Source organism: Sus scrofa, chromosome 15 (genome assembly GCF_054392235.1).
Source record: "Sus scrofa isolate SSC_HxYL_T2T_F1_AM1 chromosome 15, Sscrofa_HxYL_maternal_Yorkshire_Landrace_v2.0, whole genome shotgun sequence".
NCBI classification, from domain to species: Eukaryota; Metazoa; Chordata; class Mammalia; order Artiodactyla; family Suidae; genus Sus; species Sus scrofa.
This window is the reverse complement of record NC_139397.1, coordinates 81,462,640-81,488,891: the sequence shown is the minus strand read 5'-3', so window position 1 is coordinate 81,488,891 and position 26,252 is coordinate 81,462,640. Positions and strand designations below refer to the sequence as shown.

Sequence of the window (26,252 nt, the reverse complement as noted above, 5' to 3'; positions counted from 1 at the left end):
CCCTTCTTGGTTTCTTACAAAATCACCCACTAAATGATTGAGGAGATTAAAGATGGTCTCATGGAAAAGCTAGTGTTCCAGCAGGTTGTTTGTTCAAGCATAAGTTAGAGAAAGGGGCTATGGAGAGATGTCAGAGCCATGTGTAGAGTGATATTTAAGGCAGACTAATGCAGCAGACAGAGTTGAGAGGAGGCTGAGGAGGAGGAGACAGAGGCAGAGGCAAGAACTGTGATATGCCTTCTGCATGAATGTAGGCACAGTGAAGGGGAGGGATGACTATTGGACACATATCAGAGGCAAAACTCAGAAGAGTTATTGACTGGCTGGATTCAGGAATGGCTGAATTGGTGACGTCTCAAGAACTGGAAGCTTGGCAAAAGATTGGGAATGTGATCATGCTATTAAAAGAAGGAAAAAAAGAGGGAGGGGTGTGTTTGGGGTTCTTTGAGGGGGGAATTTAGAAAATAGTGGGCTTGAGGTATTTCAACTAGATATTTAAGTATCTTAATCAAATATTAAGAGAACCAAGTAAAGAGAGAGAAACAAAAACTAAAGCTTTGGTGGGATTTAAAAAAACCACAAACACCCAGGAAGGAGAAATGGGCATCATCAAAGAAGATGGATTAATTCCGTCCTTGGCACTGGATGTATTTCCTAGGAAAAAGAAGGGTTGAGGACTGACTTTTCAATGTAACGAAAGTACCTGGTTAAGGAGAGAGTGGAGGAAGCTGAATGAGGAAAAAAAAAAAAAAAAAAAACACTGAAGAATGCCCAGAAAGGTGGGACGAGTTCCTAGGAGTGAGAGACCTGGAAGCATAGGTGCAGAAGTAAGGAGTAATTTCAGATGTAGTAAAACCAAAGAGAATGCAGATCAGAAGAGAGTGTGGCAAGGATCAAGTCCCAGTCCTGCCAGAAGGCTCTTTTCCTGCTTCCCACCTCTGCCTCTCACCATGTCTTTCCCAACATTAAGGTGGAGAGCAGAACCAGAGGGTAGAAGGCCAGCGCCTGACCTCCTCCAAACTTGCCTTCTTCTGTATATTTTACAAAAGACCCTGACCTCAGTGACCTCGAGCAAAGGCTCTTAATCTCAGTGACCCCCTCAATCTCCTTATCTTCCACTGGAGTTATACCAATTTTCTTTCCGACTTTTGGAAAGAGCTGAGGCAGCGATGCAGCCTCAAAGCATTTTCAGCTAAAACATGTGCAGAGGAGAGAGAGCACCGGTAAATAATCAAGCATGTCAATAATCTAGGTAGATAAATGGTTGCTAAAAGGTATTCTTTAAATCACTTATTTTTTTTTCCTGGTTTGCAGATTTATTTATTTATTTATTTACTGTAAGCTTAGTGACCTGTGTTAAGGTTGTTATAAATACTCAGCATCTCTACGGGGAATTGAAGGTGTTTGTGCAGTATTATGCCTCTTAGATGTAATTGTCATTTGAACCTTAAATTATCTTTACTTTCATGCCCAGTTAGTAATCATTTGATTACATGATTACACAGAGTGGAAATTAACAGAGGGAGAGAGGTGGCCCTAGCCATTTGTTTTTTCCAGATAAGTATCTTTCAGCTTGTTCAACACATAAAATAGAAACCTACCACATTTAAAATGTTTCAAAGTGCTATGCAGATACTTCCTCTTCCTAAAACTTTTTTCAAAGAATCTTTTTAGTCCTCAGCAACAACCATAAGAAAGGAATGTTAGAGGAAATCTGAAATTTTTGAAGTAAATATATAGGAAAGTAAAATTTTGGACTTTGCCATGTATATAAATAGGGAAATGGTCTCAGATACCAGAGGTATGTTGTGTGCATTTCCCAAAGACACAGTGAATTTTTAAGAATTAATTTTCAAAGTTTTTTCTTATCTGTTTTTAGAAGACAAACATAGATAGCTGTGCTCTGCATTATAATCTGCTCACTGTGAAGGGACAGGGGGTTGGTCCATATGTTTAAACTCTCCTGCCCCTTTATTTTTGATAGCAGTGCATTCAGTTTTAATGTTCTGAATTTTTTTCCTTCTTCCCCCAACTTCTATCATACATTAAGGAATTTGAACACATCTTTCATTCAAACCACCATAATACTAATAGTTGATTCCTGGTTCATTGTTTTATATTCTTTATTGCCAATTCCTTGCACACATGTGCACACACACACACATTAGTGAGTACACTGTGTAGCTATGACGATGGTATTAAATGAGGTCTTAATAAATTATGTGTAAAGTTATCAAAGTCTAAAGTAAAAAGAGATCTGTTTTAAATAACGTATTTGAATATTTAGATAACACTTCAAGTGTGATCAAGATATGCACACACACGCACCCTTCCGTGATGATCTAGAGCCAGGCGTGGCTGCCTGCAAAAGCAAAATGAGTAGATGTGACGCAAGCAGCTTTCCCGTGATTAGTTCTTAAGGACTGTGTGGATCATCATACTTTCCATTAACAATTCTGTAGCCTTGCCTTTGGCCTTGCATTTGCCCACAGACATAGTATTACTAAAAGAAGCTTTTCTTTTTTTTTTAAATCTCACATTCCATTTTTTGGTCCCAAGATTATCGGGTATGAACCTGATTCCTCAAAGCTAAGCATCAAACTATATCCAAAGATTTAATTGAGAAGCCTAGCCATTCCCTTTCTTTAATTTAGTTTGCATTTAGAATTCTCACTTCCTATTCCCTAGTAAAGCACATTTTGTACTTTAAAAGTTGCAGATGTTTGATAAGTGTGTGTATCCTCTGGACTTAGACATTAATCGGGGTTCCTCAATTATAACTTATTTTTCTTTCTTTCTTTCTTTTTTTTTTTTTTTCTTTTTTAGATATGGGAAAATCGTTTCCACGAAGGCGATTTTGGATAAGACAACAAACAAATGCAAAGGTATGTTTCTTTGGCTGATGGTTTGCTAAATCATAGCTTTAGAAAAATAATGGAATTTTAAACCTGATCTTTTGGTTTCAGAAACGTCCATTTTACTAAAAACCAAATCTTACATGTCACCTAGGTTCTGTCTTGCACGGTGTTAGCATATTGCTTACGTCTGTCCCTGGTTGAGTTTTGGCTGGAAAGCCAGCAGCAGCCAGCCATTTGCCAGAATCCCAGATCTGACACCAGGGGAGTTAACATGCAAAATACTGGCTGGCATTTATCCCCTGCTTTTAAAAGGGGAGTAGAGTTAGAAAATAGCTTTTCTTTCCTGAGCCTGAGGAGATTAGAGCTGCTTACTGAAGACCATTGGACTGTACTAAAGAACTGAAAAGATTACATATTGTGCAAATTGGCTCTATTAATTAGAATAGAGTAGTTTTAAGCAGTACTTAATTACATGTTTCAATACTCCCAATTGTTCTCTGCTGAATGCCTGTTGACAATATTGGCAGCAGGGAGGAGAGAACCATTTTCACTGACCAAATTGTAATAGGGAGGGGAGGTCATACGCCCCTTTGAAATATGCTGCTGCATTAATTTGATGCACTGACCTTCAGTTTTCCGTGTAATTAGGATGAGCTCATCTGGCTCCATGAGCTGGAAGAGGAGGCGTCTACAGTAGGCAGCACTGATGCTCCGTGGTTCTGACTTTTAATGATCCAGCATCTTAACAATAGGCATGTGATTTCTAGGAAAGGGGAAGAATGGAGTCAGCTGACTTTGAGTCTAACTACTGACCCCATGAATTGAAATAAGGTTGACAGGAATAGGCAGAGAAGGCAAATCTCCTCATTAATTAGACCCCAGTTTTTCAAGTAGTGGTGACGGCTGTGGCACGGAGCACAATCTGAAAAAGGCAAAGAACGCAAATGAACCCTATGGTATGGTAGGGCCTGGCCTTAGAAGCCAGCCGTTTCCTTTCATCTAGACTTGAAATGATTCATTGTATTTCTGTCCTTTCTTCAAAGCTCCTGAATTTAAAGGAGCTATTGTGGCAAAAAGCTAAGCCCATGTTTAATCAACATGGCACATTAAGGCAGTTTTGCCTTGGGACAGTGAATAGAGCAATGCTTTATGTAGAGTGGTACTCAATTAATATTTAAGTGAATTGAACTAGAGAGAGTCAAATTGTAGACTTAGTTACCAGATTAGTCTTGTTTAGCAGGTTTTTAAATGACTTGGGTAAGCAGGGACACAGAAGAAAATCTTTTGGTTTTATAAGAAAAAATAGACTCCTGCAGGCATAAAACAGGAAGCTGACCTCAAGCACTTGTTTCAAACCAGGAGAGAAATCGCAGTAGACAGGTGGTTTTATAGTCTTACCCTACCTTTCTTCCTCCTCACTCCACCCCATCCCCCCAAAAAAGAAATCTTACACAGCAGATCAGTGTGTTAGAAAGCAGAGCTGCCCTAATGCAGTGCGAGAGAGCACCTAGAGCCTCCCTGGTTGAGTTCTCCGCCCCACCACTACACCAGACCCTGCTGTGGTCCACTCTGCTCGGATGAGATACTATTGCCTAGAAACCAAAATTCTGTGAAAATGCTCAAAACTATCTAGAAAAAGTATGAGTAAAAAAAAAATACTAATGCTACATCTAACATCTTGGCATCACACAAACCCTTGATAGTTGGGAAGGGTCCAAAGAGAAGTGGAGCGATTTGGGGAGCTTCCAAATAAGGGTAGGGATCATTCAGAACTGATTTTTGATACATCTCCTAAAGACTTTCTCCTTTAAATCAAATCTCAGAAGAGACTGCCTTGTGTGTGTGGACAGTGATTAAAAAAAAAAAAACTTCTACGCTTGTGTCACACAATAAGAGGAAACAACAGCAGGTACCTGGTGTGTGGGTGAGTGAGTGAGTGAGGCGGGAGAGTAAGCACAAATGGGTTTATGAAATTCTGGAAGTGAAAATGAAATAATACACCATAGCTCGTAGTAAAGACAGATAAGATTGTTAATCACATTAGAGGTAACTTGAGAAGGTAGGTAGGTGGCTGGGTGGATGGATGCAGGTCGTGCTGAGGAGATCACGAATATAAATGAAAAGTGCTTATGTTATAGACTAACTTGTTGAGATTGAACAGATGAAAGAATTTCATACCTGGAAATGAGAGACCTTAGAGGTCATAGAACTCTTTTTTTTGTCACAAAATGTATTTTGGAGCCTTTATCCAAAAGACAAAATTGAGCTGAAGGGAACATTGCTCTGAATAACATATTGCTTAGTTTTCGCATTTAAAAACTCACTATTCAGGAGTTCCTGTCATGGCTTAGTGGTTAACAAATCTGACTAGGAACCATGAGGTTGCGGATTCTATCCCTGGCCTCGCTCAGTGGGTTAAGGATCCTACGTTGCCTTGAGCTGTGGTGTAGGTCGCAGATGCAGCTCAGATCTGGCATTGCTGTGGCTCTGGCATAGGCTGGTGGCTATAGCTCCAATTAGACCCCTAGCCTGGGAACCTCCATATGCCTCAGGAGCAGCCCTAGAAAAGTCAAAAAGACCAAAAAAAAAAAAAAAAAAAAAAAAAAAAACCTCGCTATTCAGTTGCTTTACTGCATTTCAATTTTCGTCAGTTTTTAGCCAACAAAAGGCATTTAAATGCTTTCCAACAGTGTGATATGTGGCAGTTCAGGGCAGAAAAATAAACAAACAAACAAATAAATAAATAAATAAAGCAAGCTCACCAAGGGTTGCTCACATCCCTGATTGCTTAATTATCAGTGCTTACAGAGTTGCATATCAGACCAAACACACACACACACACACGCATACACACATGCAAACACACACACATCTGCAAATGCACATGCACACAACACACACATAAAATGGGTGAGGATAAATCAGACCACAGAGAAAGTAGTAGTAAGAGTAGGAGACTCCACTTCATTACAGAAATGGCCCTGTATTTCCTAGTTGCTGAAGCAAAAATAGAAAACATACCTAGTCCTGTGATTCAGCAGTTACCGCGTGGAAGAAAATCCAAGAAGCAGGAGTACTATGACTGGTCCTGGTCCTAAGCCCTGAGAAGGATGCTCCTGGGGATCCAGTGAGAGGAAGCTGTGTTAAGTAGTGAATCCCACATTCTGTGTACATATTATATTGCAAAACCCATAGGACCTATAAAACTCATTTATATACTCTTATATGTACTTGAAAGGAATATAAGAAAAAAGAGCATAAGGTTGCCTGCTCACCTGTTATATTTGTTTTCAGCAAATATTTATGAAATACCTGCATAGTAGGAGTTTGAAGAAGGCCAGAAAAGGATGTAAACTAAAAATGCAACCATTATGGATTTTTCCTAAGAAAATAACAGACAAAATAATAGTCATAGTACCTGAATGGATAGAAACGTCAACAACGTTATTAACATCAAATTTTGAGATCTTTTGTTTATTGTATGTTATTGACCACAGCAAAGTTAAGAAGGAGGTCTTAAATCTCCAAGTACGAGAGTGAGTATGTGTATGCCTGTGTGTGTGTCTTCTTAGCGGGTTGCATGTTAGCGTTAACAACACATTTCTTTAAAAGAAAAAAAATCCCAAATATGTTTAACCTAATTTCTAACCTGGCTGTTGAATAGCATTCTCTGCTTTTACCTGGGTCAGCCTCTTCTTTTTCTTCCCAACCTGGCTATTTTTCCACTGTCGAAATCAAATTAAGCCTTATTCCAGTCCAATTCCAAGAAATAGAAGGAAGCTGCTTCTTGTTTCAGCTTTGACTCTCATTTCTCCTAAAACATCTATTTCTGTAATCGATAGTCTAGTCCACTAATGTTGTTACCAGGTGGTATTTCTGCTACTAATATTGCACACCGACCTTTGGACTCCTTATGAAGTTTCCCTGTGGTTTTGTTGATGTGTCTAATTGTTTTGACACTAGTTCCTTCCTGTCCAAATTACTGTAGCTTTATAATGTCCATAAATAAATGATAGAGTTGGCCCCTCTTCTGTGCAACCTCCAAACAGGGCTTTTGTTTTTCAAAACATCCATACTCATTGAAATTAATTTGAGAATAGGTTTGAGTTCCAAGAAAATCTCTGCTCGTATTTTTCCCTGGTACCCCGATCTTTTAAACAAGGTGCTAAATATAATTGAGCCTTTTTTCAATAACTTGAGTTATCACAGCCATTGCCTAGTTTAACACAATGATGCTTATGGGATCAGGGGAGGTTGAGGGAGCTGTTGCTCTTAAGAATGCTGCATAAAGCCTGTAGTTTCCCCTCTGCATTGGTGGCTGTTAGTCTTCACTACTAGATACCATCCATTTGATTATTTTGTATAGCAGCCCTACCCTCAACCTGACCCTCTTTTTTTCTCTAATTTCCTGCTTTTGATTTGTTGTGGTCAGGGCAGAGATAGCTGACCAGCTTATTTAAAATGTTTGAAAAGCTGTGGATGAATAACCTCCCATGACCGCTCTTAGGAGGTTATTTGTTTGTTTGTTTGTTTTCCTCTGTTTTATTTTAGACTATAGGACATGAATTGCTGAAGCAGGTATTTTGGATTTCTGGAGCCATTTTTCCCCACTTTCTTTATTTTGAAGGGAGGTCAAAAGCTGTATTTTAGGTAAATAAGTAATGATATTTTTAACCAAGTTCTGAGATTTAGATTATTTCATTTTGGGGCTATCTAATAGTTATACTTAATTTATGTGAAACACTAAGTGTTGTCTATGGAATAAACATACATTTGTAAGCTTTGTGGGATGACCCCATTTTTCTTACCAAATTATTAAAACTGGTACTGCTCTGAAGTTGTTCTTTTTCCTTTTTTTTTTTTATAAGCTTAATGTCTTAACCCCCCCCCCCCCCCCGCCCCAGTAAGTATAGGACACCTAAGAAAAAGATCTGGAAAAGGAAAACACTGGTTTCTTTCCTCTTATTCTTTTTTTTTTTTTTTTTTTTTTTTTAACTTGGAAGGGACACTTGACTAGCCCATGATAGACGGCAGGGGAGGACAGTGAGGAGGATGCTGTGGTAAAGCTTGAGACCTGTCAGGACACCAGGGCTTTCACTTCTGTCACCTACATTGGAGACCAGACGGAGCCATCCTTTTCCTCTTTACAGAATCATAAAATAATGGCTTAAACACTAAATGTGTTTTGCATTTCAGGTTACGGTTTTGTCGACTTTGACAGTCCTGCAGCTGCTCAGAAGGCTGTGTCTGCCCTGAAGGCAAGTGGGGTTCAAGCTCAAATGGCCAAGGTGAGTTGAGAGCCGGTACTGTTGCACTGGGCCCAGGCTTTGGTTCTGAAGCCAGACATGTGGTTTTTCCTGTCACCATTTTCATTCGCCCTCGTCCCAGGGAGCTATGATTACCCATGGTCACTTGTCCCCTACCTTCACATCCTCATTAGATGTTGTGCCAAAGACAGTTCCTACGTGTGAAGGATTTTACAACCGTATACAGTGTTACATAGCTGATTATGTAATAACCCTGTATGTAAGTGGAGAAATAGCACCCGATTTCTTCAGGTAATCAAGTACTTGTGGACTGAAACTCTGTACTATTTTTGGCAGGGTGGGTGTGTTAAACTTGGTGTTTTATTATTTATGTGTGTATTTACTTAGTTTTTCTGAAGTATAGTGGATTTACAATGTTGTGATAAATTCTACTATACAACAAAATGATCCAGTTATACATATACACATATCCATTCTTTTTCAGATTCTTTTTCCATAGTGGTATTTATGCTCCAGTCTTTAATTACTACCTAAATGTAAACTTGAGTTGTATCATACTTAGTGCCCACAATGCCCTTATTAAGACACTCATATAATTATGTACATGGTTTTTTTCCATTTATGGTTCTTGAATTGCTCCGGGAAATATTTTCAAGTTTGCAACTTGGCAGTTTGATATTTTATATATTCTTTTCAAAAGATCCCTAATTTTATATCATCTGGTTTCTTAAAGTACAAAGAAAAGTAATTTTGTGCTGTCCTCTGCTACTATTCAGAAAATAGTAGCATGTGGTCATTCCCTAAGGAGCATTCCTATTTCCAGAAGGAAAGATTTATGGGAGTTAAAGGACTCTAGTAGAGCTAAGTTATCTGCTAAGACCTTAAGGCTATTGAGGGACATATAATGCAGCTACCAAGATAGAGATTTACCTTGACTAAAAGAATCAAAATGAGTAAAGATTTCAGGAATTAACAAAAGGAATCACCTTTCTAAAGTAATCGTTGACTTTTAATAATTTTAAACCTTCTGATTGAGCTGGACTTATTTTAGATTTCTTTTGAACTCCAGACTAAGGCCTTCAGTAGAAACTGTAAATATTTAGCACCATGATTTTTAGATTATCTGTCCCTAATATTGGAGCAATTTCCTGTGACTTTGTTGAAAGATGCTGATTGTGAGACTTTAAATATATTTAACTGTGAATATACAATACCCATATTGTATAATGATTTACAGAATGTTCGATATGCCTCTGTAAACAATGGGTAGCCACACATTTTCTAAGCAGGACTTTTAAGGAACCATCAGAAAAGATCTCTAATTTTGCCTCTGTTCTGTCCATTTCCTCTCCTCTGGGAAGCTCCTGTTCTTCCTCTCATGGATAAAATCTAGGACAGGTCCCATGACTTTTATGGCAACTGTCATTAGTTTGGAAAGTCCCTTCAGTTGCTCCTTTCATTTCCGATCTTTCTGGCTAATCTTTTTCAGTAGAATGCCTCTTGATTTTTTTCATATCCAAACTTCATGGAATGTAATTGTCTTTCAGTACATTTTCAGCCATTCTGTATGTATTTACACCAACCCCAACACAATATTTTAAATAAGGCATTTAAGAAGTAAGTCTCAAGTTATATTCCAAATAGTTTGTAAAATGTCAGAATCATGTAGAGGTTTTGAAAACTTTGCTGAGAGCACAATCTTGGGTGTTGCTAGTACTAAGAGAAATCACAATGCAGTTGTCTGCTAACAACCATATTGATAATTTGGGGATTAAGAAGTGATGTTTTAGAAGTTCCCGTTGTTGTGCAGCAGAGACAAATCCAACTAGTATCCATGAGGATGTGGATTTGATCCCTGGCCTTGCTCAGTGGGTCGGGGATCCAGTGTTGCCAAGAGCTATGGTGTAGTTTGAAGATGTGGCTCAGATCCCAAGTTGCTGTGGCTGTGGTTTAGGGTAGCAACTGCAGCTCCAATTCAACCCCTAGCCTGGGAACTTCCATATGCCATGTGTGCGACCCTAAAAAGCAAAAAAAAAAAAAAAAAAAAAAGATGTTTTAAACGTTTACATGCTACTACAACCCTTTGTTATGCGTATAGAAACACACACACACATACAGATGTGTAACAAATGTCTTTAGTGACATTTTAGGAAATTGCGGGTTGTGATTAGTAGTAATACATTATACTTTTGTTCTTATTTGAAATAAAAGCAGACTCCTGGTTAACATTTTGATGCTGCGTGTCTGACTTTCAAGAACATATTCCCGATAAGTGTGTGATGCCTGTAATGGAAATGTCCCATCCTGTCTGCTTAGAGAATTTTGAGTGCCATAGAACAGGCAAGCTTCTCCCTTCCCACAGCTCTGGTCTGTGCTACATAGTAAGCCTGTTGTGGGATGGGAGCATGGTTAGTTTCTTTCCTGTTTCCCTAGCTTGTATTTTTCCCACTTTTCCTTCAGCTGGCTAGCTGTGGTTTCTGACCCCTCCAGGGTTGGAGCAGTGGTAAAGGGTGGGAAAAATTTCTTGACCTGACAGCTGTGTGATCTGCTGTTGATTTTTCCAGTCAGACAGAGGCTGACGCCTTTCCTCGTAGAATGCTTTGCTCGTTCCCTTTTGGTTTCTTAAACTAGAGAGGATGCGTTTTCAGGCTTTTAGCCTCGGCTCCTGAGAATCAATCAAAGGCTCTGCCTTCAGCCCTTTTCTCCTGGGACCTTCTAGTCCTGCAAGACAGGCTTCCTGGAAGGATCTAATGGAACCCTGTGTGCACAGCCCACATCTGATCTGTTTGCCCCTGTTTGGGAGGGACTAGTTACATCCCAACTGCACCTAGATGCTCTGCCTTTTAGATCCCTCAGGCCCGGGAGTTGCCATCATGGCTCAGTGGAAATGAATCTCACTAGTATCCATGAGGACGCAGGTTTGAAGCCTGGCCTCACTCAGTGGGTTAAGGATCCAGCATTGCTGTGAGCTATGGTGTGGGTCGCAGATGCGGCTTGGATCTGGTGTTGCTGTGACTGTGGTGTAGGCCAGTGGCTACAGCTCTGATTTGACCCCTAGCCTGAGAAGCTGCATGTTGCTGCAGGTGCAGCCCTAAAAAGACAAAAAAAAAAAAAAAAAAAAAAAAAAAAGGATTCCTCAGGCCTGAGTTAGACTTCGATCCATTATATCCACCAACCTCTGCAAGGCACAGACCAGGCCACCTGAGTGGTCTCTTGAAGCCCACCTTGCTTGACTGGTAGTGAAGGGGGAAGCAGCCCGCGTGGGGGACTCAGAACACATCAGCTGAGCACCCACACCATGTCTCAGCCGGCTCCTCTTCAGACTCTGTTGAGGGGGTCTGGTTTCTCACTCTGGAATGTGGGTGTGCCTCACACCCGTTTTTTGGTGACTTCTGCTGAAACAAAGTTAGAAAGAGGCCTATTTTAACAACCTGCTCCAGGTAATGCGGTGGCCTTATTTAGAGCAGCCCCACGAGCCCTTACCTAGGCATCTTTTCAAAGCCAGTGATAATGAGGAGCATAGCGTATCAAATATATGTTGCTTGAAGAAGTCTTTAAATGCATTTAGTCATGACTGGGTAGAGGTGGGCACTGTATGCCGTGTCAACAGTGCACTTTGAATGCCACCTTTCCCGTGGACTGATAATGAGCTCTGTTCAAAGACCTCCTTAGGTGGCTTGGGACCGTAAATTGGCTAGGAAAAACCATCCCTTCCTATATCATCTGTTGGGAAGGAACAATGCACTAGGGTTCAGAGACGCTGGCGGCATGCCAGCAATCTGCATGTGACGAATTTCTTCAAGTCTCTGTAGAACAACTGAGCTTCCTGGACCTGATTTCTTTTTTATTATGTCATTAAAGTTACAAGAGGTATTTTACATGCTAGAGGGTCCATTGTTCTTTGCTGTGGAACCATGGATTTGAGTATTTGGAGCTGACTTAACCCCTTTATGCTGTCTGGATAAAGGAGCACCTGACATGTACCTTTTGCAGAGACGAATTTTAAAAGTTGAGGTCTGGCTCCCATGTTTGGGTGATAAGGGACCCATCACTGTCCACTTTTCTCTAGTGAATTAATCCAGATACTATGAAGTTTTGAAAATTCATATTGCCGCGTATTAAAGGCTTGCTTTCTTACATAATCAGAAAAAGTTAAGGGGCATTCTTCTAAGGGCATCTGGAGGGTGAGGGAGAATGTAATGTTGTTTAACACTTTGGCTGCCTAGGTTGAAAAAAGACTCCACAAATTTGCAAAATTGAATTGTAAAATAATTGGTGTGGAGAACATTAGACAGCAGTGATTGTTTCTTATTCATGTTTTAATTTCAGTGCCTTGCTTAGTACCTAGCATACGCTAGATATTGAATGTTTGTTTTGTTGATGAATTAAGAAGCCAAATAAGCAGGAGAAAAACTTAGCAACTTGGGCATATATGGAGAGTCAAGAATGGGATGTTTAAAACATATTTATTGAGCTTTGTACACTGATCAACTATATCAAAAGGTTTTCCAATAAGCTAAAGGTCGTTCCCCTTTGTGATAAACTTGGCTTTTGTTTCAAATGCATGCATTTTTCAAAATAAAACTCAGAATCTATGAAAAGAAGGAAGAAACCTCAGATAATGAGCTAAAAAAGATGTAAAACTCAAGTCAGCCTTGGTGATACCTGTTAATAGAGTGACTTCTGTAGACCTTTCAGCTGTGCCTCTTAAGACCTGCTGGGTGTCAGCAGACCATCATGTGTTATTTGCCTAGTGGTAATGCTTGCAATTTTTTTCTGTAAATAGGCAGTCAAAGGAGCAGGAATGTAATTGCCCTTCCACGCAGAGGTCTACCCTGCTTTAAGCAGTGTGCATTCACATGCCCATGAGCAGCGATCTGCTGGTTGGTGAACCTATTCAGTACAAGAGAAAACAGATGTCTGGTCTTCCTGCCAAGTCCCTTTCTTGCATTTTAGGAACCATTCCACACGCACAGGGAGGTTTTTGTTAATTTCTTTCAGATGATGACTGAGTGCTTTACACCACGTGGGACCTGTGAGCCCCACTTTTCTACTCAAGTGAACATTAGTAGCCATTTATCCCTCTCATGGCCAACGTGGGATCTAGTTTTCTACTTGTTAGAGAAGCCATTGAACCCTTTCCACGCCTAGGGATATAAAGAGACCCATTGGCCCCATTTTTATGTTTGACCACCCATAATTTACAGAATAATTGTTTTTTCAGACATAGCATTGTATGTAATAAAACAGAGTTATGGTTATCACTGATTTTAAAGAGGTGAAGTTACCCTTATTCAAAAACCTCTCCCACTTACTACAAACATGTATGTTCCGTTTACTATGAATGTATGGTGATTAGAATGTAAGGACGCTTTGGTGATTAGATTTTTGTGGCCGTTGCTGCCGGCCGGGAGTTGCTTCTCATTTTTATTTTTGATTTTTTTTCTTAATTTGCAAATTTATATGCAGCCTTCACAGGATAAGTTGACCATGTGAAAATTAAGATAGATAGCATTAGTCCTAGAGGTCATTCCAAATGAAGAGAGCCAAGGGACTGAGTTTTTGCTCTTGCAAACAAATTCACTAAAATCATAGGAAATATCTACCTGTATTTAGTCTGCTCTATCTCACTATTTATCATAGAGTGGGTTAGGAGCTCAGTTTCTTTCCAGATTCTCTGATTTAGCACTTTTTATTATTTTTTTCTTCACTGGTAATCTTTCAAGTTGAATCAAGATTTTAAAGAATAATATTTATGTTGATATTTCAATAATAGAAGCAACTTAAAGCACAGTTTTAGAAAATGCTTAGTACCTACATGAGCGTTTTTAAAAATACTTCACATGTGATAAATTTTATAAATGTTCTTTTAAAAATGTTTTTAATTGAAGTATAATTGATTTACAATGTGTCGATTTCTATTGTACAGTAAAGCAGTGAAGTGACCCAGTTATTGTATATGTGTATATATATATATACACACACACACACACACACACACACACAAACACACACACCCCTTGTTTTTCTCATATTATCTTCCATCATGTTCTATCACAAGAGATTGGATATAGTTCCCTGTGCTGCATTTGTACCTCATTGCTTATCCATTCTAAATGTAATAGTTTGCATCTACTAACCCCAAACTCCCAGTCGTCCATCCCCCTTCTTCTCCCTCCCTTTAGCATCAAGTCTGTTCTCCATGCCTGTGAGTCTGTTCTGTGAACATTCTTAAATATTCTCAAGTGTTAGTCATTTAGATTTTAATAATTAATTATAACTGGAAGGCTCTCAGTATTTATGATAAGTGTTTCTTGCATAACATTTTTTATGCCAAATCTTGGTTCAAGGAGTGTTTTAATGCTCTTTAATTAGGGAGTTCCCAGCTTTATTCTGAGTCTGATTAAGCATGATTCAGAAGTCTTCCTTACAAGATAGGTTCGATCCCATCACTCCCTTGCCTCCTTGCCTCCAGAAGCTCCCCATTTTTCAGGGCGTGGCTTTCTAGCTGCAGTGCTTAGACTCAGTTCCCCCTCTGCTTCCTCTCCACTCCTCCACCAGGTACCTGAAATATAGGGTCAACATGGCTTATCTCCCTGGAGTATCGGTAGGACTTGAAAGTATTGAAGCAAACTCAAATAGTTAGGAGATTGCAACATTTACATGATTTTTTTTTTTTTTTTTTTTTTTTTTTAAGATAAAGCACAAGGTCTCAAAGAGTGCAGCCCTGGCAAGACTACTTTATCCTTGGCCCACACACTTTTAAGAACACATGGTCATTCCCTTTGCTATTAGCATTGCTTAAGTGGAAAAGTTGAAGCAGTGACAGTGATGACTGGCAAAATCAACCTCCTTGCATAGCTTTTCACAGACTGGTTTCACCTCATGCCTTATGCATATTTTTTCAAGTCTCAAACTCAAAGCCATGCCCTCTGAAAAGTGTTCCTTGACTGTCCTCCCACTGTGATTTGTACACATCTCTATTACAGCATTCATTACATGTGTTTTTATCTCCCGATGCAACTGTAAACTACCCAGAGACAGGACTGGAGTCATAATTGTTGTGTGTGAGGGTCTGGGGTATACAAGATACATTGTAAATGTCATCTTGTACAGCACCCCTCAGTTCCCACCTTCAGAGAGCAAGGACACCATCTGTGTTGGCCAGCGAAGGACCAGACTTCCACAGGCACAAATGCAGTCTTGTGCGCTCCAGGAAACCTTCAGAGACTTGGGAGGTTAGAGCCCACGTGAGGTGGCTGATTGAGGAGTTGTGTGATTAGTTGGGCAAAGTTGGAGAAGTAGTGAGTGAAGTGGAAATAAGGAGTGAAGATTGTACCTTAGAGTCTACCTCAGAAGAACTTGAAAAATCTAGTACCTAAAACCATTTTGTTCTCCGCTTTATTTTGAAATGATTTATCTGTTATTGTCATGCATTTATATCACTTTACTATTTTTATACAGTAAAGATATGCTTTATATAATTGTCAATAGGAGGTTTTGCTCAGCATAAGGTAATCACTGCTACCACGCTGACTCTGATTTTAGCTAAGAACAAGGATAGTTGCCATTTTTGTTTAGTCTGTCAAGGGTTAACAAGGTTAAGTGTTCAGCTTGCTATTGAACATTTGAAATTTTTTCTTCTTTTTTCTTGAACCCATCCCCACTGACACACACCCCTGAGAGTCTGGGTTACCCAGGCTGGGAGCTTCTGCTCCATACCTTTGGGACCAGCCTGGTTACATGCTGCCTTCCTCTGTCAGAACGAGGAAGTCACAGGAACAGTACTTTTGGCCCAGAGTTTCTCAGTCTTTGATAACTCGAGTTCTTGGGACAACCAGGGTATTTGCCATTCCCTAGGAAACCAGATTGTTGTTTTAAATCTTAACCGCAGAAGTATAGCATGAAAGAGCAATGTTGACTTTTACTTGTGGATTATCTAAAAGGAAAAGTTTTATTTCAGGTTTAATTAATGCCAGGATACATTTGAAAGTAGAGACTTTGTACGAATTCAAACATGCATGTGTTTCACATATATTTTTAAAGTACTGAATGTGAATGTGCCTAAGGCTGAGTCATCAATTAATGACTTTACTAACAGTGCTTATTAAAGAAAAATCATAAACTTGCATGGTTCAGTAATGTAAAGGTACCATTTGGTTAGCAAGATCAAAGGAAAGTCTGTTTTAAAGTTAAGGCCATCCTTGGAGTTCCCATTGTGACTCAGCAGTAACGAACCCAACTAGTATCCATGAGGATGCGGGTTCTGTCCCTGGCCTTGCTCAGTGGGTTAAGGATCTTGCATCGCCCTGAGCTGTGGTGTAGGTCACAGTACGGCTTGGATCCCAAATTCTTGTGGCTGTGGTATAGGCTGGCACCTGCAGCTCCAATTCAACCTGGGAACTTCCATATGCTGCAGGTGTGGCCCTAAAAAAGCAGATAAATGAATAAATGAAAGTTAGGGCCATCCTTGCCTCACAGTTGCCATGAATTTCTACTGGGTCAGAAAAAATATTCCAGTTGTCAGATAAGCTTATTTCCTGTTGATTTAATGCCAGACTCTAAATATACATAGCAGTTATTGGTTCTTAGAAAATTCTCAGTTCAATTTGATTTCAGCTGATTTTACCTCAACAATGGATAGGTGGGTGGGAAATGACCTAATTGTTGCTTCTCTAATGTTCGTATTGCATATCTGGAGATCTTGTTAAAATGCACCTTCATATACTGTAGAGCTGGGATGGGGCCTAGGGTTACATGTCTAGTAAGCTTGCAGGTCATTTCATCACTGCTGGCCCTTGGATCGCTCTTTGAGTAGCGAAGATTTAGCAAAACTCCCTTCCCCCATCCATACTTGAGTTCAACTTTCTCCAGATTCTAAAATTTGCCCTGCCTGGAGTCTGTCATTTTGTACAGTTTTGTGTTTTCTTGGTTTTGTTGATTCTGAAGCTATTTCCCAGTGTTGATCACAACTCAGAGGCAGTAAGGACTCCGCCGTATAGCAGAGGGAGTGAGTTTGGGCAGAGTCCCCCTGGACTTTAGATGGCTTGGTCCAGAACCCATCATATGTCTCTGGATTGAATTATTAGAGGTAATAGCCATCTGTGCAATAGTGTGCCTGAAATGGGCTCCTAAAAATAGCAGTGGAGGAGAGGTTAGTTATTTTGCAGAACACTGCAAACAGCTGAAAGTTGTGCTTCCATGAAGGCACCATCTCCAGCTCAGCAGTGCCTGCCAGCAGTTCTGCTTCCAAACCTGCCAAGAATGGTTTGGTGGATCGCATCTGACCTGCACAGATTGCCCGAGCTTCAGACACTTCTTTCAAGTGTGTTCAATTTGGGCATTCTGTAGTTTCCATGATCTCACATGCTAGTACTTTTAAAGGACCTGAGCAAAGAGAGTGGCTAAGTGCAAGTGAGCGTGTTCACATAAGTATCTCACCTCCTGTTGGAAATTAACAGACAGTTCTCTGTTCCCTTTTAGCAACAGGAACAAGACCCTACCAACTTGTATATTTCTAATTTGCCACTCTCCATGGATGAGCAAGAGCTTGAAAACATGCTAAAACCATTTGGACAAGTTATTTCTACACGGATACTACGTGATTCCAGTGGAACAAGTCGTGGTGTTGGCTTTGCTAGGTAAGCACGCTGCTTTGTCTTCATGTCAACAACAGTAGCTCTGCTAAATTTCTTGGAAAATAAAAATTGAGCAAGAGAAACTAAGCCAGGATTAGAGGAGCTAGTTGTACCTTGAACTTCACTCATACAGAAAAAAAAGTTTGGGTTTTCCCAAATCTTTTGGACGTTTATTAGGATTCTTCAACCTGAGGACACTAAATATTTGGTGACTTGCGACAAGAAAATCCCACATGATCAATAGCTCTGCAAGTATGTTTCCTTACATTTGATTAATTAGATCAGGATGCCTAAACTTCTGAAAAATAACAATCTCAGCCTCCTAAATAAATTTGCATTTTTGTCTCATTAGATGAAACTTAGGTTCATCATCAATAAAGTCAATGAATTAGATTTTTTAATGAAATATTTTAAACACTCAGAAAAGTGTAACAGTAATGCAACATCCATCTAACCGCCAATTGTCACAGAAATTGTAGTATTTTATAATTTTTGCTTCAGATTATTTTTTTAAGAAGTAAAATGTTATAAGTATCTGAAGTGCCCTCACTCTCCATCTTATTTGTATCCTTTCTCCCCAGAAAAGATACTTCAGTGTAGTGGTTAGTTTGCTTCCAAAGGGGAAAACTTTAAACAGAAGAAGCTTTGATCTTTGACATAATTCTCATCTGAAAGCCCATGTGCAGAAACTGATTTCACATCATTTAGCAACCTATTAATAGTCTGTAGTAACTGAGAATGTCTACGTGTTTTAAAGTGTTGACTTTGATTTCAGAGGGAAAATGCTGACATTTTACTTTCCTATACATTATCCTATTTGACGACTGTCACACCTACCATGAAAGCAAAGCAGTTGTTCGCTCTTGCGCATATAAGAACATTGAGTTAAAGGAAGACTTTTCCATTGTCACTGGGCTGCCAAGCCGTGAAGCAGGGTCTAATACTTGGTCCTTCTGGCTTTTAGTCCTTTGCTCTTTCTGTTAGGCCAGATAATTTTATAATAAAACTAAAATATCCTATAGGTGGAGAGTCACCAAGTCCAGCAGTGCCAACTTCATGGGTTAAAAGGATTCAGGTGAAACATTGAAAGGCTCGGTGCCATCTGAAAATTGTCCCTCTGTGGGTGTTCTTCTGAAAGGAGATCAAGGACTTTGATTTCTGTGTCCAAAGATAGAACCCAATTAAATTTTATTGCTTTTAAAAACTATTACCACCCATTAAAACCAAGGTGCAATTCTTCTGGGTAGTCCAGGAGTGTAGTGTATTCTTCCATTAAAGAAAAATAAGTCAAAATAATTTAATTCCCCTGAAATGTGTTCTCAAATGTTCTTAGCCACCTGCAGGTGTAGAGTAAGTTGTTAGGCTCCATCCTTTAATTACTCCTCTAATGCCAGGATGGCCAAGAAGGTACATAGTTAACTTCACTAATTTTGTTTTAAATTTGAAGCTAATATGAAAAACACATAAGACACATCCTGTGATTAACACCAGTCCTTATCATGACTTTCAGGTCTGTCATTTTGTGAATATATAAAAGGAAAGACCATCTTTAAAATGACCAATATTCTAGCAGCATTAAACACACTGTTATTTTAAACTGGTATTTTTGTTTTAAATTCGGCATCAAGACTAACAAAGCTATTGTGTATTGATTAACCATTTTTTCAACAAGTGGAAGAAAATTACACATTTTCATATACTTGATATTAAACACTCTTGATATAACTTATTTCTTTTATGATTCCAAATGTACTCTGTGGTTATCAGTTTTCATTTTACCATGGAAGTACTGAACCAACTCTTAGATTACTAGGATAAACTCACTTTTTCTTGTCATTCACATTTTTGTTAGGTTTCATTTGTCTCCAATAAACCTATAAGAATGTATTCATGTGCACAGAACAAAATGAAAACTGAGATAGCTCTGATTATATGTGTTTTATTTTCATGTACAAATAGGATGGAATCAACAGAAAAGTGTGAAGCCGTTATTGGTCATTTTAATGGAAAATTCATTAAGACACCACCCGGAGTTTCTGGTATGTTGTTTTTCTAAAATCGTATCAGTAGTCTCTTCTATAACGTATGTCTAATTTTAACACATGGTGACTCATATCAAGAACAAAAAGAAACCTTCATTTAGCTCTTTTAAATTTTTTTTCTTTGGATCTGCAAGTAAAACTTCAACGTCCACCTCTCCCAGATGTTGGGTGTTCAGTGTGAATGGAGGCAGACCCAGCGGCAAGGAGCTGTCTGACCTGCAAAGCATTCAGAAGCCTCTCCCTCTTGGATGGCATAAGCCATCCTCTAACATATTTTATCACCATCCTTAATCCATATTCTGTCACTCAGTCATCTGTTAAAGTACTTTCCACTGCAGCTCCTGCCTTTGTTCTGAAAGATTTCAATGTGTGTTACCCCTCCCTGCTTGCAAGGACCAGACTCAACTCCTGTGGCCCCCTGTTCACTCCACTGTAGCCACTTCCTCCCATTGCTCCACCCTGTGTTGACTTGACCAAGAATACTGCACCTCAGGAGCTTTTCATTCCAACATCCCACTCACTCTAACTCCCACTAGACCTGTCTCAAATACAGTGGGCTTCAGCTTGACCAGACTCTCAGCATCCCTGGTCCTGACTCAGCTTCTGACCCTTACCTAAACAGCAGTTCTCAGTTTTCACCAGTCTGCTCAGCTCTTTCCCTAAACTGCCCCACCTCCTAGCCCTAAGCACATGACTTCACTTCAGTTTCCTTTAACCTGGCTATCCCCTCCTCACCTCTCAAGAGTACATTCAAAGCTTGCCTCCCTCTTTCAGCAGCCCCCTCTCCTCCAATCAGGTTACCCCACAGAGCGCCCTCAGGACACCAACCTGTATGGCATCATTGAACATGTTTGCACATCTCCATGCACTGAATTCAGCTCCTTAAAAGGCAGAGACCGTTTCCTCATCATTTTTGTTTTCATGCTCAGCTCAGTACCTGAACTATATTAAATGCCAGTAAATGTTGGTTTTGCATAAATTTCACTACACTCTTCACCAAGAGAATACTACCTGTTTACAGGCTAGCATGCTAGTGGCAGACCACAAACCAGAAGTCATTTCCATCTGTGCATGTGTAACTAGTGTTCAGTGTTTATTCTTCTGTAGCTCCAAGGTTCCATCTTTAACTGGATAACTGGCAATTATGATTAGGGATTCACTCTAATTTTCTGTATCCAGGTGAGTCTCACTTCATAGAGAAACTACTTGCAAGGATGTGCATCCTTTAATACAGAATCCTGCCAGCATGTGGTTTATCTAGCTGTATGTGAGCTTGAGCTAGCTGCCTGGCAGCGTGAGTTTGAAACTTAAAATACAAGACCTGGAAGCATGCTCTTCCAAAGAACTCAGCCTTGTGAAAGAGCTTCCTTTTTGGTTTTTGTTAAGTTAGTTTTGTTTTTTCATCAACACTTGAGTTGAAAGTTAGAAAGAAAAAAAGGGAAAGAAATGAGAGAGGAATGTTTCTACTTGCCAGCTAAGTAAAGACGAGGGAGAGTGGGAGCCTTCTGGAAACCTTGCTCTGTGGGGCCTTCCAAGGCCCCTGCACACAGCTGCCCCCATGTTATCCTCGATTCCCACATCCTTCTCTGCATAGCCGGGACCCCAGAGTAGTTATTAGTCCCTTTGAAGGGCTGCTCATCCACCCACCTGTGACCTCATTACTGTCTCAGCCCCTCCTTGCATGCAACCAGGAGATTTCGAGAAGGACACACACCACAGCATGCACTTGTTTTGATGTTGGATCAATCTAAGATAAAATCTACCAGTCCCCTGAATGAAATAGCTCTCAGGGTGTCACGAATTGAGGTCGAAGTTTCCTTTTTTCTCCAGAGGACTTCATGGTCATGTCATTTAACTGTTTCCTTGAAGTAGGTTCCAAGACTGTCGGTCACACCCATTCCAGGAAAAAAAAAGACCTTGATTTCCAAACCACACGTAGATGATCATAGGATTCTTTGCACCTTTGCAACTAGTAAAGAATAGTTTCTTCCAAGTCATGCTCAGTGTCAAATGGGGCGTAAGAAGCAAGGTTTCTTCTACCCAGAGAGCAGCCCTGTAGGGAAGAGAGCCATGCAGTCAAGCCATTCTCTTTATGATGAACCAGGACCTAACTTTACATCATTTTCTGATGTTAGAGGATCCTTCTTGTGTTTTAGTCTTGCCGCCCAACTAGTCGGCAAGTTCTTTAGCAGCAAGAGCTGTGTTTTGTTGGTTGTGGTTTTTTTTGTTTCTTTTTTTTGTTTTTTTGGGGTTTTTTTTGTTTTTTTTTTTTTGTCTTTTGTCTTTTGTCTTTTTAGGGCCGCACCCGCGGCATATGGAGGTTCCCAGGCCAGGGGTCTAATCGGGGCTGTTGCCACCAGTCTACACCAGCGCCACAGCAACACAGGATCCAAGCCATGTCTGCGACCATGGCAATGCTGGATCCTTAACCCACTGAACAAGGCAAGGGATCGAACCCGCAACCTCACAGTTCCTAGTCGGATTCACTTCCTCTGCACCACAATGGGAACTCCAAGAGCTGTGTTTTATATTTTAATTTTGTGGTAGGCACAAAAAGCCTGTCCCTCACTCTCCACCAGCATAGGTTACCAAGTAGTTTCCAAGAGTGTTTTTCTTAGAGAGCTCATCACAGTAATCATGGCTTTTTTGACAGCCTTTGAGAATATCTTTTGCCCGTAAGTGAGGCTCAGCTGCTTTTAGGCAGGAGTTTGAAATGTACAATGCGAGATTTGGAAGCATGCTGCTGATCAGTGAACCCCTTTCCTCAAAAGAAGTCTCCAGTGGGCTTGAGAATGCACAACAAAATTTGAACCCAGTTTCAACTTCTCTGGATTGTTTTTGGCACACATTATACGAGAAAGAGCTTTGACTTGCAGCCTGTTTTATCAGTTGCGGCTCTCTCCCCACCGGCTACCTGCATGGCTGCTCTGTCACATGAATTTCTCCATGGAGAGCATATGATTCTTTTCAGCAGAACCAGCTGAAAAACAAAAATATTATCAGGCAAGGGTAAATTGAATGAGCCTCCACTTTAATGTTTAAATACAGTGGGCTCACTGCTAGGCAGACATAGCATTTCCTAAATACAGTCAGAGGATGGTTTATGTAACGATCAAGTTGCTTAGCCGGCATACACAGAATTACCCAGGATGATTTGCATCAGAGCACTCAGATTCTTGCACGACTGGTGATTTGCCCGTGACATTAGCCAAGGAGAAGAGAAACCTGTATTAGACACAGTCCCCAAAAGACACTTTCTGCACATTGACAAGCTGAACAGTGTGACACTCTTAAGGAGGTTTCTAGATGGTAGAGCAGAAGGAGGTCAACTACACACATGAGTTGTCACTTCTTTTTTTTTTTTTTTTGTCTTTTGTCTTTTGTCTTGTCTTTTTTTTGTTGTTGTTGTTGTTGTTATTGTTGCTATTTCTTGGGCCACTCCCGTGGCATATGGAGGTTCCCAGGCTAGGGGTTGAATTGGAGCTGTAGCCACCGACCTACGCCAGAGCCACAGCAACGCGGGATCCGAGCCGAGTCTGCAACCTACACCACAGCACGGCAACGCCGGATCGTTAACCCACTGAGCAAGGGCAGGGATCGAACCCGCAACCTCATGGTTCCTAGTCGGATTCGTTAACCACTGCACCACGACGGGAACTCCATGAGTTGTCACTTCTGATATGCCACCCATCATCCCTCTGCCAACACACTTTTCATATCAGGGTGGTGTGGCTGGGTTCCCCAGGCCAGGCATACCCCACACTGACCTGGGACATGGAACGTAATGTGGTAGATATCTAGAGTTCCAAAAGAATCCGGTATACTGCAGCACCATGTTTTCTGCAATCCGCTTTCTGATTTTACTTTTAAAAAATCTGGTGCTTTTGTGTCTGATGTTACCGTATTTTCATTATCTTATGGTAAATTCTTCAAGCATTACTTTATAGTTGGTGTTAAAAAAAATTGCTCATGAGGCCTTTCCTTCTATCCATCCCTACCCAGTCTCATTTTTCCCTGAAAATGTTGAAGCCTTGTCCTTTGGATTTACCTTGACTTTGAGCACTGGCTGTTTTGCAGTAAGTCAGTTTTGCTTGGAAGGACCCCAAGAAGGGTCAAAAAACTGAAAACTTCTGTGGGACAATCTAGGTGAATTCCATAGAACTCAAAAATAAGTACGTCCTATTTGCTTGATAAAAATTCCATTCTGGAGAAATCATGCAGTGGTGGTTTCCCACCCAGTGGATGTTAGAAACAAGTGATGAGAAGTCCTAGTGAGAACTGATGTCCAAATTAGGAGATGTGCCCAAGGCAAAAACACTGTCGCTCATGGTCACGATTCAAGGATTTGTCTAAAAAAATGTTCTTCCAGTACCTTCCTGGAAGAGAGTACAGCCTCCAAGAAGACTAATGCACATGGCATGTTAGCTGCAGTTCTCCACAGGCTGCTTGCCCTGCTGCGCTCTGTTTTTGATTCTGTGGGAAGCGCACACAAGGTTACCCCTGGACCAAGGCCATGCATATATTCAATACTGCAGGAGGCAGTGTGATCACATCACTCTTTCTGGACCTCTTCTTGATATTAATGGAGTCTGAATAAGTCCTTGTGTGCTAAGGGCAGAGAGTTTTTTAAAAGAAAAAAGTGTCGGCGTTCCCATCGTGGCTCAGCAGAAACGAATCTGACTAGTATCCATGAGGATGCAGGTTTGATCCCTGGCCTCACTCAGTGGGTTAAGGAGCAGTATTGCCATGAGCTGTGGTGTGGGTTGCAGACGTGGCTCAGATCTGGTGTTGCTGTGGTTGTGGTGTAGGCTAGCAGCTGTGACTCTGATTTGACCCCTAGCCTGGGAACTTCCATATGCTACAGCTGCGGCCCTAAATAGACAAAAAAAAAAAAAAGTGTCTGGTCACCACCATGTTCATGCACATTCCCATTGTTGCAATGGCATCATTCGGCCACATTGTCCAGAGCTTTGCCTGGGTCATGGAAGAGCTCCAGTGAAGTGCGTACATGACTGCTGGCCAACTCCATCCAAAGACCTAAGCTTGTTTTACATCTGCTTTCTGTGTTACTTTGACTTTTCAGATTGGGTACATGCCCAGGAGGGCTTGAAAACTGCTCTTACCCACATTCTGGAATGTTCTTTACATAGGGAAAGTTACTAGGGCCTTATCCTCTGCGAGGAGACAGAAAAGGTAATGTTTAGAGGAAAAATTACAAATCTAGTAAAAAGGCTGGAAATCTTTCACGGGTTTTTATTGCCCGTTTCGTTTCCTGAATGTTTGTCTTAAGCCCTGTTACTGTACTAAAAACAGAAAATTTTGGCACCTCTAGGACAAGAGAAATACTTAAAGACACGTGCGATGCTCCTGGTACCTCTAAGACAGTGTGATCATACCTTTGGGACTGTGACGTGTTCACGTCTCCCTCACCCAGTGTGTACAGTAGAGCAGGGTCTAAATGTGCATATTGTTGAGCTGTTCCCTCCACAGGCTGGAAGCTTATGAGTAAATCATTGCCATGAAAGCAAAAGCGCTGGAACCATCCTGGGAGGCCAGGGGGGTGAGGGCTGTCTTGCAGAACCAAAACCCCCATACATTCTCTACCAAGGAAGGAAGTCTGGCTTTTACAAGGGACCACACCTAGAAGTGTGCCAGTGTTTTAACTCCCGAGTGCTTTGAATGCCACGTCAGGCTTACGATGAGACTGCGTCAGGCAGCTGTTACCACCCTGGATGGTGACACACACACCCCCCAGCAGGCCCCCTCCAGTCACCTTTCTACACCTTTCTACTCAGGTTCTGCCAGAGACGAACAATAAATCATGGAGTAAGATTTTATTAAAGCATAAAGATCTTGGGTGGAAGATGTAGGTGTTACTATGAAACAGTTTTTTTCTGAAAGGCATTTTCCAGTAACTTTATCCTTAACTACAGCTGGAACGTTTCTTTTTTCTGTGTGAAGCCAAGGCAGCAGCCGTCACCAGCTCGTTAAATCTTGCAGAATCAAATCCCATGGGAAACAAACCAGTTCCCAAAAATGCTTATAACTTCTGAACCAGAAGTTCCTCTCCTGAGAATTTAATTTAATAATGCAAAGGTAAGAGGAGGAGCCCTTCATCAAAAATGTAAGCTCTTCCTCTTTTTAGTGTGCTAACAACAATAGCTAATACTCATTGAACTGTTCTAAGCCCTTCATATATGTTTATATATGTCAATTGTAACAATCCTTTGAAATAAATATTATTAGTATCCCCATTTCACAGATTATGAAACCAGAGACTTGCCTGGGGTCACTAGCTGGTAAATGGCAAAGCCAGATTGCAAACCCAGGGAGACTAATCTAGGGCCAACATTCTAACCACTTTGGAACCTGACCACCAATATCGCATTGGCACTAGGATTGAAGAGATAAACAAGACACACAGATATTTGTGCAGTGTTAGCCATA

General features: G+C 40.6%; 1 protein-coding gene across 11 annotated transcripts in view; it reads left to right on the top strand.

The window, feature by feature from the left end:
- Window positions 1–26,252, top strand: part of RBMS1 (RNA binding motif single stranded interacting protein 1) — a 216,541-nt gene that overhangs the window by 170,454 nt on the left and 19,835 nt on the right. For all 11 annotated transcript variants that reach the window (XM_085001221.1, XM_085001220.1, XM_085001219.1 and 8 more), the window contains 4 exons: window positions 2,827–2,885; window positions 8,055–8,146; window positions 17,609–17,766; window positions 19,723–19,802. In XM_085001221.1, coding sequence (XP_084857347.1) covers window positions 2,827–2,885; window positions 8,055–8,146; window positions 17,609–17,766; window positions 19,723–19,802 — 389 coding nt within the window. The remainder of the gene's footprint in view (window positions 1–2,826; window positions 2,886–8,054; window positions 8,147–17,608; window positions 17,767–19,722; window positions 19,803–26,252) is intronic.